General features: G+C 43.5%; 1 protein-coding gene and 1 non-coding gene across 3 annotated transcripts; one reads left to right on the top strand and one right to left on the bottom strand.

Annotated features, from left to right (window-relative positions):
• The first annotated feature begins 3,198 nt into the window (after window positions 1-3,198).
• On the top strand, window positions 3,199-12,542 carry PRMT5 (protein arginine methyltransferase 5). 2 transcript variants are annotated; one of them, XM_043987402.1, is made up of 18 exons: window positions 3,199-3,386; window positions 4,177-4,314; window positions 4,857-4,975; window positions 5,305-5,390; window positions 5,586-5,720; window positions 6,188-6,300; window positions 6,436-6,485; window positions 6,689-6,852; window positions 7,478-7,639; window positions 7,835-7,912; window positions 8,035-8,093; window positions 8,475-8,597; window positions 8,691-8,866; window positions 10,818-10,927; window positions 11,180-11,273; window positions 11,397-11,513; window positions 11,725-11,789; window positions 11,991-12,542. In XM_043987402.1, exons 1-18 carry the CDS (start codon window positions 3,343-3,345, stop codon window positions 12,141-12,143), a joined length of 1,986 nt encoding a protein of 661 aa, XP_043843337.1. In that variant the 5' UTR covers window positions 3,199-3,342; the 3' UTR covers window positions 12,144-12,542. The 2 variants fall into 2 exon arrangements, with proteins under 2 accessions (XP_043843337.1, XP_043843338.1); XM_043987403.1 differs by lacking the exon at window positions 3,199-3,386 and adding an exon at window positions 3,812-3,966.
• On the bottom strand, window positions 3,752-3,824 carry TRNAR-ACG. The gene has a single exon. It is a non-coding gene; the product is annotated as a tRNA-Arg (tRNA).
• Window positions 12,543-14,345: the final 1,803 nt, after the last annotated feature.

Genomic DNA, 14,345 nt, shown 5'->3' on the forward strand with positions numbered 1-14,345 from the left:
AAACTATTTCTTTCCCAAAGACACTCCTCATTCCATTATAGCCTTGTTTCTCCCTATCTCACTCAGCCCAGTCTTGTCGTCCAAAGTCCTACATTCTTTACAGTTCTATAGGTAAAAAAGAAAGATTTCTCCCCTCACCCTTTTAAAACAGAATACAGGGGGCAGCTAGGTGATACAGTGGATAAAGCACTAGTCCTGGAGTCAAGATGACTTGAGTTCAAATCCTGCCTTAGACACTTGACACTTACTAGCTGTGTGACCCTGGGCAAGTCACTTAACCCTCATTGCCCCACCAAAAAAACCAAAATACAAAAGGAGGAGCAACTGAGAACTGATTACCAAAACCCCAAAAAAGAAAGATCTAAGGCACTAGTGTTCTTTATTGTGCCTTTCTGACTCAGAACTGTAGGCTTAGCTGATAGTAAGGGGCATGTTTTAGGTTAACTCTGTATAGTCTTTTATTATTATCCTCTTTTTGTCATTTTAGCCAATCTGATTGGTGTCAGGTGGTACCTTAGAGTTGTTTTAATTTGCATCTCTCTAATCAATAGTGATTTAGAACATTTTTTCATATGGGAATAGATAGCTTTGGTTTCTTCATCAGAAAACTGCCTGTTCATATCCTTTGACCATTTCTCAATTGGGGAATGACTTGGATTCATATAAATTTGATTTAGTTCCCTATATAGTTTAGAAATGAGGCCTTTATCAGAAGTACTGGCCATAAAGATTGTTTCCCAGCTTTCTGTATGCCTTCTAATTTTGGATGTATTGCTTCTGTTTGTACAAAACCTTTTTAATTTAATGTAATCAAAGTCATCTATTTTGCATTTCATAATATTCTCTATCTCTTCTTTGGTCATAAACTGCTCTCCTTTCCAAAGATCTGAAAGATAGACTATTCCTTTTTCTCCTAATTTACCTATGGTATCACCTCTTATGTCTAAATCCTGTACCCATTTTGACCTTATTTTAGTCAAATGTTGGTCTATGCATAATTTCTGCCATATTATCTTCCAGTTTTCCCAGTAACTTTTGTCAAATACTGAATTCCTATCCCAGAAGCTGGGGTCTTTGGGTTTATCAAACAGTATATTGCTAATGTCATTTACTACTGTGTCTCCTGTGCCTACCCTATTCCATTGGTCCTCCACTCTATTTCTTTTGTTTTTGTTTTTGTTTTGTTTTTCCACTCTATTTCTTAGCCAGTACCGGATAGTTTTGATGACTGCCGCTTTATAGTAGAGTCTGTATAGTCTTTTATGAAATCAATTAATTAACAAGTAGGTCTGAGAACACCCCCTGTGTGTTTCCTTGGGATTCCTGTCATGTTTAGAATTTTAGAGTTAGACTTTTAGAAGTCATCTGGCCTAATTCTGTTACTTTGGCTAAACTGTACTACTCTATCTCCCATTTATCCTTACCAAAAATACCCCATGATATCCCATTTCCATGCCTTACCTAGGTAAGGAATGCTCTCTCTCCTCCTTTGCTTTTTAAGTTCTTGTCTATTCTTTAAAGCCCAATTCAACTGTCACCCCCTCCCTGGAGTTAGTTTCCTCTGCTCCCCATGTCAGGAATAACCTGTTCTCTGCTCATCCCCTTACTTCACTGAACAAACTTTATTTCCCAAGTGTTTTTGTATATTTCAGCTTCCTAAGTATGGATGTTAGTCTCCTATTAGACTGTGAGTGCCACTAGGACTTTATTGGGTCTTTTCTAAACTTTATTCTCTCCTACAGCACCTAACACATTGATCTGTACATAGTTCTTAATGGTCATTTAATTTCAGTAAAACTGAAGTCCCCTGAAGTGAAGGGATTCCACAAAAGTCACACAGTAGTAAGTGACATACTCAACCCAAAATTTCTTGATTCCCTGATGTGGGAACTAATATAGTGATATGGCAGGGTAGGCAGGATGGGAAGTTGCTTACTGGTGTGATTTCAAGGGCATCAGGAAGATTCTCCTGTAAAAAAAATTTTCCTCCCACTCAAATTCCAAAATGCCAGAAATTCCACTATTAGTGAGACATTCATTTTCCTTTCTGCTAGTCTTTTAAGGTAGAAGAGATAACACATTGTCATTCCTACCTGTTGGTCTGTAATTCATCTGATGCTTTACTCTTAAGAAGGTTACCTGGGCAGCATAAAAGTATAGGAAACATACAGGATATTGTTAATACTACACTGACTTGTATAAGGAGAATAGAAAAAGGAATATAAAGGTTGCCCAAGATAAATTTTCACCAGCTTTATACCTGATCCTTTAAACAAGATATAATATAAATAAAAAGATAATGTATTGATTTAGTCAGTCAGTCAACTATAATTTATTAAGCCCTAACTATGTATGTTTCAGTCATCATACTAAGTTCTGGGGATACAATGAAAGGCAAACAACAGTCCCTACCCTTAAGGAGTTTACAGTCTAATGAGGGAGACGACATGCAAATAACTACATACAGACAATATGCATATGTATATCCATATGAGTGTGTGTATACACACACACATACATACACACACACACAAAGAGTAGATAAATTGAGGATAATCTCAGAGGGAAGGCACCATGGTTAAGGAGGACAGGGAAAGAGTTCAGTCAGAAGATGGGAACGTAGGTGAGACTTGAAGGAAACTTGGCAAGCCAGGGTGCAGAGGGGAGGAGGGAGAGAATTTTAGGCATGGGGAACAGTCAGTGAAAATGCAGTTGGAAGATAGATTGTCTTGGGCAAGAAACAGCAAGAAGGCCAGTATCTCTGGATCACAAAATAAGAGGGAAATATAAGGTGTAAGAAGACTGGCGATATGAGAAGGGAGCAGGTGGTGAAAGGCTTTAAAAACAAAACAGAGGATTTCATATTTGATCCTGAAGGTAACAGGAAGCCACTGGAGTTTATTCACTTGAGGGGGTGGCATGGTTAGATCTGTGCTTTTAGGAAGATTAATTTGACAGCTGAGCGGAGGATGGATTGGAATAGGGAAGATACTTGAAGTAGGGAGACCAACCAGGAGGGTATTGTAATAAATAGTCCAGGTGTGAGTTGATGACGGCCTACACCGCGGTAGTGTCAGTGTCAGAGACAATGAGGTGAAAAGGCGAGAAATGAAGGTAGAAACACTGGACTTGGCTGCTGATTGGATATGGGGAGCGGGGGGGAAGGTGAGTGTGAGGAGTTGAGGATGACACCTATATTGGGAGCCTGGATGACTTGGAGGATGATGGTGTTCTCGACAGTAATAGGGAAGTAGAAGGGGTGGGGTTGGGAGGATTAAAAAAAATATAATGAGTTGTTTAAGAACATTGAATTTAAGATGTCTATAGGACATCCAGTTTGATATGTCCAATAGGCTTTTGGAGATGGGAGACGAGATCATGTTCAGGTAGGTGCTTGATAAATTCTTTTTACTGCTTGAAAAGGCAACATCTTTTTGGGGTTCTGGGTAGAAAAGTTTGTATGACAGTGGTTGTTGGTGAAATCTAGTCTTCAAGATAAGTAGATATAAAATGAATGCCTTCTTTCCTCTTCCTCTCCCCCGCCCCCCCCCCCCCAAGTTTCATGAGAGCCAGGACTGTGCGTACCATAAACTGAATTTACCTTAGAATGTAGAAAAGTGTTTTGCATACAGTAGGTATTTATTATGTTGAAGAAATAGATGAATGAATGAATGCATCAAGGAGTAATAAAGAATTGCAGGAAAACAATAGGGCATATTTAAAATATGCAATAAAGATATCCTATTCCAATCGAGCCAGCCAGGAGTCGAACCTGGAATCTTCTGATCCGTAGTCAGACGCGTTATCCATTGCGCCACTGGCCCGAGGACGAAAAAACTCTTGCCACAGCACATCTTCAAGAGAATGCCGCACGGCTTCATGGGGGATGTAGTTTTTCGTTTGGATCCGTTTCAAACATAAAACGATACGGGAAGTAGACTATTCACAAGCGGGACCCTCGGATTGGTAGGTCTCTAGGTCTCACGCCTTTCGTCACGGCGCAACCACCTGATTGGCAGGGAGACCCACACATCGACCCGCCCCCCCTCCTCTCCCCCACCCCCCACCCCCCCAGCTCTGAGTGGGAGAAGACGCTCGGGTTGTTAAGGAGACTCCTCCCGCCTACTGGGGAAACCCGGCTTTTTCCGTGCTTTGCCATTGGTTGTTGCTATCCAGGGGTCCCGGCGCGGACAACGTGAGGGGAAAAATGGCGACGGTGGCAGTTGGGGCCCCCGGGTGCCGCGTGTCCAGCGGGCGGGACCTCAACTGCGTCCCAGAAGTGGCTGATACGTTGGGGGCCGTGGCGAAACAAGGGTGAGGGCCCCATTTTCCCTTTCCTCCCCTCTCTTGGGTGAGACGCGCGCTTTCTGGGAGATGGAGTGGGAGAAACTATTCCCAGCCCCGGGGGGAGGGGACCGAGGTGGGAGAGACCATTCCTCTGGTGGAGGGGGGTGTTGTAGAGGCTCGATCACAGTCAGCCTCTGGGATGGGGTCGGGGGGCGAGTTGAGAGGCTAGACCACAGAGAGTCTCTGGGATAGGGCTCGGAACCAGGTGGGAAGGAATGCAGGAAATCCGAGGACAGTTTGGGCATGTGGCACTCAAGCCAGGGGCGAGATCTAGTGGGGAGCTGGCTCTTCTACTGGATGTGGAATTCCTGCCGTTTTCCTTTCTTCCTTTCCATAGACTCCTTTTTGGGGGCCATTGAGGCAAACTGTGCATTCTGGCTCGTGGGCTGTGCATGCTGGTCTGACCCACGTGGGGCCAGGCCACTCTGGTGGCCTGCCGGAAGAGCGCTATTATTTTGCTAATGGTATCTGGTGGGGGTGGGGGTGGGGGTTATCTGTCTTTGTCTCAGCTTTGATTTCCTCTGCATGCCCGTCTTCCACCCCCGATTCAAGAGGGAGTTCACCCAGGAACCTGCCAAGACCCGTCCTGGGCCCCACACACGATCTGACCTGCTGCTGTCAGGACGGGGTAGGGAGCCCTTCAATGCCCTCCGTACCTTTAGAGGCAGTGAACAGCCCACGTTCTCGGAGCCCTGTCAACCCACTTCTCCTTCCTCGAATTAAGGAGAGTGATTCTCATGGAACAGGAACATACACCTTTTATCCATCCCTTGTTTTCATGTAAAAATACTTCCATGAGGGCCGTTTCCTTAGAACAGTTGTTCCCTATCTTTGTTGAGAAAAGCCCTTTTCTCTGTGCTCCATTGCTGGGTCTGCTGGAGAGTCAGGGGTCAAAACAGAAGCAGGAGTAAAGTAACCATACTTCATCTAGTTTTTGTCTTCTCCTGGGGGATGCAGACTGGAATACGTTGATAGTGGGAAAGCTGTCACCATGGATCCGTCCAGATTCCAAAGTGGAGAAGATAAGAAGGAATTCAGAGGCGGTAAGGCACCTTGACCTATACCTTGTGGCCATCTCTAGAACTCAGGCAGGTACTCTCATGGGGACCACAGACCCCTGTATAACACCTTGGGCAGCCCACATTTCGGTGGCCATTGCGATATCTTGTTGTCAGTTATTTCTAGCACAATCTATTTGGGACATCATTTGCTAATCTGTCTCTTGGTCTCTATTCCAGGCCATGTTGCAGGAGTTGAATTTTGGGGCATACCTAGGGCTTCCAGCTTTCCTGTTACCTCTCACTCAAGAGGACAACACTAACCTGGCCAGAGTCCTGACCAATCACATTCACACAGGCCATCATTCTTCCATGGTATGACCACAGACCCAGAAGGTGAAGAGGCAGTGTTGTACTATGGTTGACTTGTACTGAATACTTTATTATCTTAAACCAGGCTACTTAATCTGTTGTGCAAAAAATGGATTGGAAAGAGCCCTACTGTCTCATTAATTTGCCTAGGATCACTGATCAGTTACTTATTGGATAGATCAAATAAATATTATTACCAAAAAGCTGAATCCTTTTAATAAAGAAGACTTATTTCTGTCTCAGAAAATGTAGAGTTGAATTGGAAGACAGGACAGACTAGTAGATATTAACCTAAACCTAACCTAAAGAAGTGAATATTTGCTTTCATGAAGTGGCATTATCTGATTAAGTCTGCAGGAATTAAGAAAGGCATGTTAATCATAAAGGGGTTAGCACTTATTTAAGATCAGGTTCATTCTAATCAAGGAAGATTTTCTGGAGGCATTGGTAATGAGTTTATTTCCATGCAGTTCTGGATGCGAGTGCCCTTGATGGCAGCAGAAGACCTGCGGGATGACATCATTGGGAATGAGCCTCTTACACGGACAGAGGCATGCACTGGGGAGGAAAAGACATGGATGTGGTATGTGATTCTCTTCTTGTTATTGCAAAAGGTTAGAATGCAGGGCTGGGAGAAGAATGGGCTACAAGTTCTGGGGAAGTGGCTGACAGGAGTATAATGATTGGCAGCTCCTGTTCTCTGTATTCTTCTGGGCAGGTGGCATAACTTTCGCACTCTGTGTGACTACAGCAAGAGGATTGCAGTGGGTGAGTGTGGCAGGCTGCCATATCTAGAGTTTCTTTTTCCCCTCCCCCATGTGAATAGGAGCCATGGTATGAAGCTTCAGATTAGTTTAGCTACTAATGCTGAGGCTTTGGGTAGCTTCCATTTACTTTATAGTAGTCTGCCATGTAGCAGGACTTGTCAGAAAAGAAAATTTGCTCAATAGATCTTTCTTTCCCTACTGAAGCTATTGAAGTTGGTGCTGACCTCCCATCCAATCATATTATTGACCGATGGCTTGGGGAGCCAATCAAAGCAGCCATCCTTCCCACCAGCATCTTCCTGACCAATAAGAAGGGATTTCCTGTCCTTTCTAAGGTGCACCAGAGGTTGATCTTCCGGCTCCTCAAGGTAAAAAGGGTATATCTTGGGGTAGGGAGTTATAACATTGATCCAGTAGTGCCCCTATGATCCTTTACCTTGCTTATATGGGTGTTTGAAATTTCTTCAGAGATCAGTTCCCTTTCCATATTTGACCTCAAAGACTGATTTTTGCAAAGTTGGGCTCCAGAGATAAAGGGAGAATGTGACACAAGAAACTTGAGTTTTCAAAGGAAATACTTCCATAGGATTAAATCATAAAATACCAACTTGGGAATCATATTATTCTCCCTTCCTCCCTCAACCCCCAGTTTTAATGTTTGGGATCCTGAGACCCAGAAATACTTTTGAGAAAGAAATAGCAAAAGGACATGAGGTTTTCTGAGGTACCATGAGATGTGCAGTGCACATTAAATGTATATTAAAGCCATATACTTGTTGTTGGGGATGATATACTCTAGCTTTAAGAGGATTGGTTAAGGATTTGTAAAGTGAATGACTTAGGCTTCCCTTTGTTGATGCCCTTGTCCTCTGGCAGTGATTAAACACAGATGATTGGTTTGGGAGTGAGTATTCTAAACCTTAGGACAGTGGGACTCTGCTAGGAAAAGAGAAAGGCTGTAGAGGTTGAGCAGATGTGTTGACTTCTTGACAGTTGGAAGTACAGTTCATCATTACTGGTGCCAATCATCATTCAGAAAAAGAATTTTGCACCTACCTTCAGTATTTGGAATACCTGAGCCAGAATCGTCCACCACCCAATGCCTATGAACTCTTTGCCAAGGGCTATGAGGACTATCTCCAGTCGCCACTCCAGGTGAGTTGTGAGTTTAGGAATTGTGGGATTGATAGGGGACAAAGAGGTATTTTGTGTGAAGGGAAACTACTCCCCCTTCCCCCTGTTCCTTCCAGCTGGACCCAGAGGACAAATAAAGTGTTCTTCCAGTTTGGACTGCCATCATGTTCTAGGCCTTAGTTAAGTTAACTTGGTCTTTCTCTTTCTTTTCTTGAGCCACTGATGGACAATCTGGAGTCACAAACTTATGAAGTGTTTGAGAAAGATCCTATCAAATACTCCCAGTACCAGCAGGTCTGTGGGGGCTGGGTTGGGGAAGGAACCAGGGCTAGGGCTTGGGTGAGCATGGGAGTGGGAATGAGGCCAGAAGGAGGTTCCTTTGGGTGGTAACCTCTAACCTCTGTTTTCCTTCCAAGGCCATCTACAAATGTCTCTTGGATCGTGTACCAGAAGAGGAAAAGGACACCAATGTGCAGTGAGTGTTTCTTACTCAGGCAGCTAGGTGGTAGAATGGATTGAGTATAAATCCTATAGTCAGGAATATGAGTTCAAATTTGGCCTCAGACACTTACTAGCTGTGTGACCATTGGCAAGTCACTTAACCTTTTTCTTCCTCAGTTTCCTCAACTATAAAATGGAGATCATAATAGCACCTACCCCCCAGGACTGTTGTGAGGATTAATTGTGTTCAGCACATTGGTATTTAACACAGGGCCTAGCAGGCATTAGGTGATATATTAAGGCTAGCTATTTATTACTCCTGCTGCTGATTCTACAACAATACCCTACACCTATGCTGTCTACTCCTCCCATTTGTAACCACATAGTTCTATCTCATCTTTGTCTTTCCTTTCAGGGTGCTGATGGTCCTAGGTGCAGGCCGAGGTCCCCTGGTGAATGCTTCTCTCCGGGCTGCCAAGCAGGCTGATCGGAGGGTGAAACTCTATGCTGTGGAGAAGAATCCTAATGCTGTGGTGACGTGAGTGACTCCTGATGCAGTGTGATGCTCCTGTTCTATACATGTCTTTTCCAGGGCCAGCACCCATGCTAATAATACCTTTTCTACTCACAGGCTAGAGAACTGGCAATTTGAAGAGTGGGGCAGCCAGGTGACAGTGGTATCATCAGATATGCGGGAATGGGTGGCACCTGAGAAGGCAGACATCATCGTTAGTGAACTCCTAGGCTCCTTTGCAGACAATGAACTATCACCTGAATGCCTGGATGGAGCCCAGCACTTCCTAAAAGGTGCCTTCTGATAGAAGACAGAGGAAGGGCAGAAATTGGTTAGAGGGTGGGAGAACCTATGGAAGCGACTTAGAAGACAATGGATTCAATTCAGCAAGCATTTATTAAATATCTACAGTGTGCCAGCCACTTTGTCTAGGTCTTAGGGATATACAATGAAACCCTTCCCCTCAGAGTCCTTGTTTATATTCTCTACTGGGGCTAGGGAGGAACATGTCAACATATCAGTGAATACAAAATCCATACAGAGTAAATAAAGTAATTTAGGTGATGTCACAAGCCCTGAAAAGAGGTAGGGATTAAGAGGTGGAAGGAAAGTGGCTAGAGCATTCCAGGCATGGAGATCAGGGTGTACAAAGACTTAAGAGATGGGAAACAGAATGTCCTGTTATGGGAATAGCAAGTAGACCAGAGTAGTTTCATATTACTCCCCTTCACACACTAAACAATCCAACCAAACTAGAAAGATTGGTCTTTAAATGCCAAATAGAGGGGTTTGTACTTTATTCTAGAGGCAAGAGGGAGCCATTGAAGCTTCTTGAAAATCAGTCAGTATTTTTGTGATGAATGAAAACTCTGAGGGATGTAGTTTCTGGATAATTAATAATCAGTTTATTAATTATGGCTAACAAGTAATAAATTGAGATCAGTGGCCCTTTTGAAAGCAAAGACGACAACTGGAGAATATCCAGTGTTTAAATACTCTTGGAAGAGTAGGTGTTCTTTACAGGCACAAATCAACTCTGATTGGTTAAGAATGAGAGAATAGGGGCTGCTAGGTGGCGCAGTGGATAGAGCACTGGCCCTGGAGTCAGGAGGTTCAAATCTGGCCTCAGACACTTAACACTTACTAGCTGTGTGGCCCTGGGCAAGTCACTTAACCCTAATTGTCTCACTTAAAAAAAAAAGAATGAGAGAATAAATATAATGAGTTAGGTTCATTCTAATGAGGATCTGGGGGGAAAATGTGGTTCTAATCTTGTCATTATAGGACAAAAACTGCATCTCCACCTAGCCCACCTACTGGGGTAGTCTATTGGGGGTGTGTGTGTGTGTGTGGTTTTTTTTTTTTCGGGACAATGAGAAAGCAGGGAAATCCGGATTCCCCCTCCCCATTAGTAATTGGTTATTAATAATAAGTTCTCTCATTTTCTTTGTGTCAGACACTGTTAAGCATTGGGGTTACAAAGACATGCAAACAATTGTATAAACAAGCTACATATGGAAAATAACAGGAAATAATCACTAGAAGGAAGGCACTAGAATTAAGAGGGCTTGTGAGAGGTTTCTTGTTGAAGGTATGACTTCCAGGGAAGTGGGAAGTTGGAGATGATGAGGATAGGCTTTCCCAGCAGGGGACAGTTGGTTAAAATTCTCTGAATCAAAAGATGTCTCAGAGAATAGCAAGGAGTCCAGTTTTACTAGATCATAGAATAAATAGGATAGTGTAAGGTGTTGGGGCTTTTGGGGAAGGTAATGAGCTCAGTTTCAAGATGTCTTCAGGACATCTAGTTTGAAATATCTGAAAGGCAGTTGGAGATGTGAGAATGGAGGTCAGCAGAGAGGTTAGGGTTGGATATGTAGATTTGTGAATAACAGCATGGAGAGTGATATATTTAGACATGCTTATAGAATATCGAATCGGCAGCTGTAAGGACTGGAGAGGGGAAAAATTGGAGATGAGAACAATTGTGGGAGTTTGTTGTGATAGGTAAAAAGGTGATAGAGCTGAACTAGGCTATGGGGTAGCGAGAAATAGATGAGATATTGTAGAAGTACAATGGATAGCTCAGGAGCTGCTCATATAGCTATGGGGTGTGAGGGAGAGTTGAAGATGACCCATGCACAGAAATAGGGAAATCAGGAAGAGGAGTAGGTTTCAGAAGATGTTAGGACATCAACATAATTTCTTTCTCCACTGGAGATTCATTTGCTCTTCTTGTTTCTGCAGATGATGGGGTGAGCATCCCAGGGGAGTATACGTCTTTCCTAGCCCCCATCTCATCATCTAAACTATACAATGAAGTCCGGGCATGTCGAGAAAAGGACCGGGACCCTGAGGTGAGAAGACTTCTTTCCTTCCTCATACTCACTTTTTTTCCTCATACCCACTTTTAACTAACTTGTGTCAGCAAACATTAAACACCTGTTTTCTTCCATTAGAAAATATGATAAATTGGGAGTTAGGTTGAGTTCTCTTTCCTTTTATTTCTGTGTGTCCCTCAGGATCTTGATACTTTCCTCTCAGGTTCCTGGGAAGGAGGAGACTGTCCCTGTTCTCCCTTCCAGCATCTGCTTTCCTCTTCTTGACAGGCCCAGTTTGAGATGCCTTATGTAGTTCGACTGCACAACTTTCACCAGCTGGCTGAACCCCAGCCTTGTTTTACTTTTAGCCATCCCAACCGAGGTAGGTCCTGTGTGGCTTCTGATTCTCTCCAGAACTAAGCATGCCCTCCTTTGACAGATTTGCTTTCCTGGGCCCCTGAATCCCCTTTGAGCTCCCTGCCCCTCACTGCCTCTCTCTTGACAGATCCTATGATTGACAACAACCGCTACCGCACATTGGAGTTTCCTGTAGAAGTGAACACTGTCCTGCATGGGTTTGCAGGTTACTTTGAGACCGTGCTTTATCAGGACATAACTCTGAGTGAGTGCTTGTGCTTCTGGCTAGCAGGAAATGTGTGGTATCTGGGTATTTCCCTGTATATGTTTGCTTCAAAAGGTGACCGAGGGAACTGGTATTGCCATTCTTTCCCCTTTTATAAAAGTCCTCTTTAGCTCTGGCAGAGGTAACAGTCATGTTGTGGTAAGGGCAAGGGAGAGGGTCTTGAGTTCATTTGGTTCTTACATCCCCACAGGTATCCGTCCAGAGACCCACTCTCCTGGAATGTTCTCCTGGTTTCCTATTCTCTTTCCTATCAAGGTGAGCATGTTTAGGAGCAGGATGACATTTTCCTTGATCCCAATATTTACTGCGTTTGCCCTTAACTTACGTCTCTTTCCTTGACTTCCCATTTCCCTTCCTCCAACATGGTTTTATTGTTCCCAAGCTCTGTTATGTTAGGCCCCTGTCCCAGTTGTGGTGACCAGCTACCCCAAACATCCTGTGTCTCTGTTCCTACAGCAGCCCATCACCGTGCATGAAGGGCAGACTATCTGTGTGCGATTCTGGCGATGCAGCAATGCCAAGAAGGTGTGGTATGAATGGGCAGTGACGGCACCTATCTGCTCAGCTATTCATAACCCTACTGGTCGCTCCTATACCATCGGCCTCTAGTGCTGCCTGCTAGTGCCCAAAGCCTAGGAACCAGGAACCAGCTCCCAGTTCCCCTATAGCACTGATAGAACCAGTAATTATTCCCTAGGGCAGGGTCACCATTGCCATTCATCAGATCAGGGTATCCTCATCTGCTTTTCCTGTCTTATAAAGGCGGGTAAAAGAGCAGAGTTAATTAGAGTGCCCCCTGTCCCATTCGGTGATAAAAGATCCTGGGCTAGGAAACAATCTACAGAAAGCGAAGCCACAGGGACGGCACAGCTTCTAGGGCTTCCTGGAGCAAACCCTGAGAACACTGGACTGAGTGATTTTCAACCCTGCCCAACTCTGTGTTCCTCTTGGTTCTTCTATGTCAAAGGAAATACGAATAAAGCAAAGTTATAGCCCTTCCTGCCCCCACTCACCCTTGCCCCTGCCTCTGATTCTCAGGACCTGATGGAAACTCAGTCACATTCATTTCTAGGCCAGGAGCCAGATCCTGAAATCACCTGAGTGAAAGCCATTCTTGTTCTATCGTCAGGAAATTTAATTGTGCTTTTTGGCCCTCGGAGCCAGCATTTTGCTAAGCCTTGTCAGCTGGGACAAGCTATTATTATATTATACTCTTGCCCTACAGGGAAAGAATTTCAGGGTTGGAAAAGATTTCTGAGGCCATTTAGCCCAACCTGTTGCTTGAATAAGAATCCCCCTCTATGATAGACCAGTGGGCATCCAGGTTTTTTTGTTTGTTTTGTTTTGTTTTAACTAGTGAGGAAGGATCCATTAGTTCTTCAGGTAGACTGATTACTTTTTGAATGGCTCTTCAGTGTTAGATGGGTTTTCCTCATATTAAGCCTAAAATATACTTCTCTACAACTCTTCCACTCATTTGCTCCTAATTCTGCTCTCTGGAGCCAAGCAGAATCCATTTGAGATAATGTATAAACGTGAGATAATGTTTGTAAATGGCTTTGCAAACTCTAAAGTGCTATACAAATGTCGTCTATTATTATATTCCCTCTTTCATGGAACAACTCTTTAAACACTTGAAGAAAGCTATTGATTTCCCCAGAATTTTTTCCTCTTCTCAATCTTAAACACCCCAAGCTCTTTCAACCAGTCCTCATGCTGCATACGATCTCAAGTCTTAACCATCCTGGTTGCCTTTCCCTGGATACTATAGTCTAGCAGTCTGCAAAAATGTAGCACCTAGAACATTGTACAATACTTCAGCTCCAGGCAGCTTCAAGGGTAGGTATCCCAGGGCTTTCACCTTTCTAGTCCTGTACACTGCCTGACAATACAACTTCAGATCACATTTGCCTTTTTTGGTTGCCTTATGAACCTGTTGACTCGTTCAGCTTACAAAAATCCCAGATCTTTTAAAGAGGAATTGCTGTTTTGATGCACCCTCCATTTTGTACTTGTGAAAATGATTTTTTGAACCCAGATATGACTTAATTTGTCCCTATTAAATTTAATCTTTTAAAATTTTAATTATTTTTGATACCTCTTTTTCTATCACATTCATTTCTGAATATGTTCCTCTCCATTCTAACAAAAAAATTTTAAGGGAAAGCAATTCAACAGAATAGTTTGTATTTCCACCCTGTTTGACAGTATGTACCTACACATGTAATATTTCACCTCTGTAGACCCTTCCCCCCCCATGCCACACACACACTAACTTCTGCAATGAAAGAATGCATACTAAAACTTAAGTCATAAGACGTGGCCCAAACCGTTCTAGCTGTTGAGGTGTTTTTAGATAAACTGAAAGACCGAATCCCAACAAATTGAGTGAAGACTTAACTGTGTTTGTTGTAACATTCACCATAGACTGGATAGTAATGATGATTCTTCCAATTGCCTACCCCAGTCTTTTTTGGAGGCAGGGACTAGAAACTTGTTAGCTTGTTGCAGAAGTTCCCTTTTGTCCAAGTTTTTTGCTAGCTCTGGGAAGTAAACCTTGGAACTATAAAACCTGTGGAAACTAAAGAGCCCTGAAAACGTGCCTGTGGGTGTCGTTATGTTCAGTTCCTTTCTGGCCAAGGGACTTGTGCCCCTGCTTCACCCTGAAAGCATCAACGTGGCGCCTGCGTTCTACTAGGAGAGGAAGTAGGATGTCTGAGGTAGTGGGGGAGACGGGAGGGTTGGAATGAGATTTGGTAAAAAGAAATAGAAGAACCCTCTGCATCCTTAAACCTTTTCAGCTGGTATTAC

This window comes from Dromiciops gliroides, chromosome 2, assembly GCF_019393635.1.
Source record: "Dromiciops gliroides isolate mDroGli1 chromosome 2, mDroGli1.pri, whole genome shotgun sequence".
Taxonomy (NCBI): Eukaryota; Metazoa; Chordata; class Mammalia; order Microbiotheria; family Microbiotheriidae; genus Dromiciops; species Dromiciops gliroides.